This window comes from Cibotium barometz, chromosome 53, assembly GCF_041138505.1.
Source record: "Cibotium barometz isolate CiBa-2024 chromosome 53, ASM4113850v1, whole genome shotgun sequence".
NCBI classification, from domain to species: Eukaryota; Viridiplantae; Streptophyta; class Polypodiopsida; order Cyatheales; family Cibotiaceae; genus Cibotium; species Cibotium barometz.
The window spans coordinates 38,147,519-38,149,894 of record NC_141098.1 but is presented as its reverse complement, the minus strand read 5'-3'; the positions used below and the strand labels follow the sequence as shown (position 1 = coordinate 38,149,894).

General features: G+C 48.3%; 1 protein-coding gene across 1 annotated transcript; it reads right to left on the bottom strand.

Annotated features, from left to right (window-relative positions):
- Positions 1–345: 345 nt before the first annotated feature.
- Positions 346–1,275, bottom strand: LOC147608605 (uncharacterized). The gene is made up of 2 exons (XM_086789469.1): positions 1,193–1,275; positions 346–904 (listed from the first exon to the last, which is right to left on the bottom strand). The coding sequence occupies exon 2, from the start codon at positions 883–885 to the stop codon at positions 346–348; it is 540 nt and encodes a 179-aa protein (XP_086645595.1). The 5' UTR covers positions 886–904; positions 1,193–1,275.
- Positions 1,276–2,376: the final 1,101 nt, after the last annotated feature.

Sequence of the window (2,376 nt, the reverse complement as noted above, 5' to 3'; positions counted from 1 at the left end):
AACTAAGGTTTAAAAACCCTCAAAATTTCATTTTAAGGAGAACCAAAGGTAATAAGAATATCACTAGATCTTTAATTTGAGATTTGTGAAAGTGTATTGGCCCAAGCACGGCGCTTCTTCTTGTCAATGAGCATAATTAAACAAGTGAAACTGGCCCTTCTTCTTGTCAATGAGCATAATCAAACACGTGAAACTAACAAGCTAACCACCCACTCACCCAAAAAGAAACAGATAATGCAACGATAGAAAAAGAAACAGATAATGCAAAGATAGATAGAGAGTCATGGATGGCGTGACGCCTCTCCATTATGATTTATACATGCATGCATGCATGTTCCGTACTACTTACTCTACGTCAGAGGGCTTATTCCCGGGCCACTGGATGATCTTGCCCTTCCAGATGCCCGGGCCACTGCATGCTGGGACGGAGGGGATGATCTTGCCCATCCAGATGCACAGCGTCTTGCCGTCTTTCTTATCCTTGAAGATAATAGTGTCCAAGATTCTGCTGCTGGCGCTGGTGCCGGCGGGCGAGAGCTCATACCATGACACATCACATGTTGGACTCATGATCAGCAAGCCATCACCAGAGCCGTTACCCTGAGCATTTAGGCCCGTGAAGATCGGGCCTCCCGTCGTCACCCATCTCCTCCGTATCCAGCCACGCGTCACACATCTCAGTATCCCGTTCGATATCGAGACATCCTCCCATCCAAACGAGACATCCTGCCATCCAAACGAGACATCCTCCCATCCAGCCTTCTGCAGCTCCTCTACCGCCAGCTCATGAAGGCTTTTCTCATCCATCTTCTTGGCCTCAAAGGCCGAACGGAACTTCTCCAGAAGCACTTCATGAGAACCAACGCTGCCCGCCTCCACCTCCATATTGCTTCAACCCCACGCACTGCAAGCACAACACCACAAGAGGACCCATCAACACCAACATAATCTCTCTCTCTCTCTCTCTCTCACACACACACACAAGTTCCACCTACCAACACCAACATATATTGTTAAACATGCTGTTTGAAGCACAACGGGCGCTTACCTCTCTCTCTCTCTGTCGCTCTCTCTCAAACAACACAAAAGGCCGGTTTGATGCTGAAACAAAGCTCTCGTTTATATATATATATATATATATATACAGAGAGAGAGAGAGAGAGAGAGAGAGAGGGAGAGAGTCAACAGTGACCTGCACATTTGGTCGGTGGACATCGCAGAAGACCATACACCTCACGTCTCTGCACATTTGGTCGGTGCATATCTCAGAAGACCATAGACCTCACGTCTCTTGGTGAAATTAAGCTATGCGCACCAATGAAATTTATTTGGGAGTGTACCAGAGAGTACCTTGGCCTTCACTGATGAAAACTCCCTGCGCAACAAAATCTATTTGGCCCAGCCAACTTAAAGAAAACCTTGACGCTTGCTCAACCTCTATTTCTTCCCCTGTTTCCCGCCCTTTCAATCTGCAGCGCAGGCTTTCTTTCTCTGCGGGCGGATGCCCTCCCAAGTGCATGGGCACTGAGAGGAGGAGCCCGTCCTTGATTAGACCCCAGAACGTATCAGCGTCACCTGCAAAAATAAACCCAATGCTCAGCAGCCACTTTAACTTAGCATCTCCTTCAACCTCTCAGCTAGCCCCCCCACCCAACCCGTGGAACCCCATCCCTGAAAAGTCGTGGAGTGGAGAGAATATCATGGAAGCAGTAATGGACGAAAACTCAAGACTTATGCAGGAACTAAAAGATGCCAAAGCTCAGCTCTTAAACATGAAGAACAAGGACCAGTACAAAGAGGTTTCCAGACCGACAGCAAAAGAACCTGCAGGAGCAGACTCAGTCCCGCCGAAAGAGACAGCCAACTCCACTGACCAAGGACGCAACGCAGCCACCACTGTCCACGTTAACCTGCCAATAGACCAGGTAAGGAGCAGAGTAGAAGATTATACAGAAAGATGCCTGGTGGGCCTCCTCTTTGGACCCAGACCATCCAAGGAATCCATGAGAGCCTGGATAAGAGAAAGTTGGTCCCCTCTTGGAATAGAGGTGACTCTTACACAAGCCCTTCCCAAAGGTTACTACCTCTTTTTATTCAAAGATGCAAGCATGGCTATGAAAGTCATCAGCTCGGGCCAATGGATGTTTAGGCATATACCCTTTTGCTTCATGAGGTGGTCCAAGGACTTCAACCCAGACGGTCCCAAGTCGTAAGTATATCCAGTCTGGGTTGAGCTCCCTAATCTCCCCATCCACTTAAACCCCTGGATCAAAGCTATTTTAGCCCCCTTAGGTCAAATTTTAGGAACCAAAGCCTTCTCGGATTACAACCCAGCGTGGCACCCCCAAGTTCTAGTTGAACTTGACCTAGCCCTCC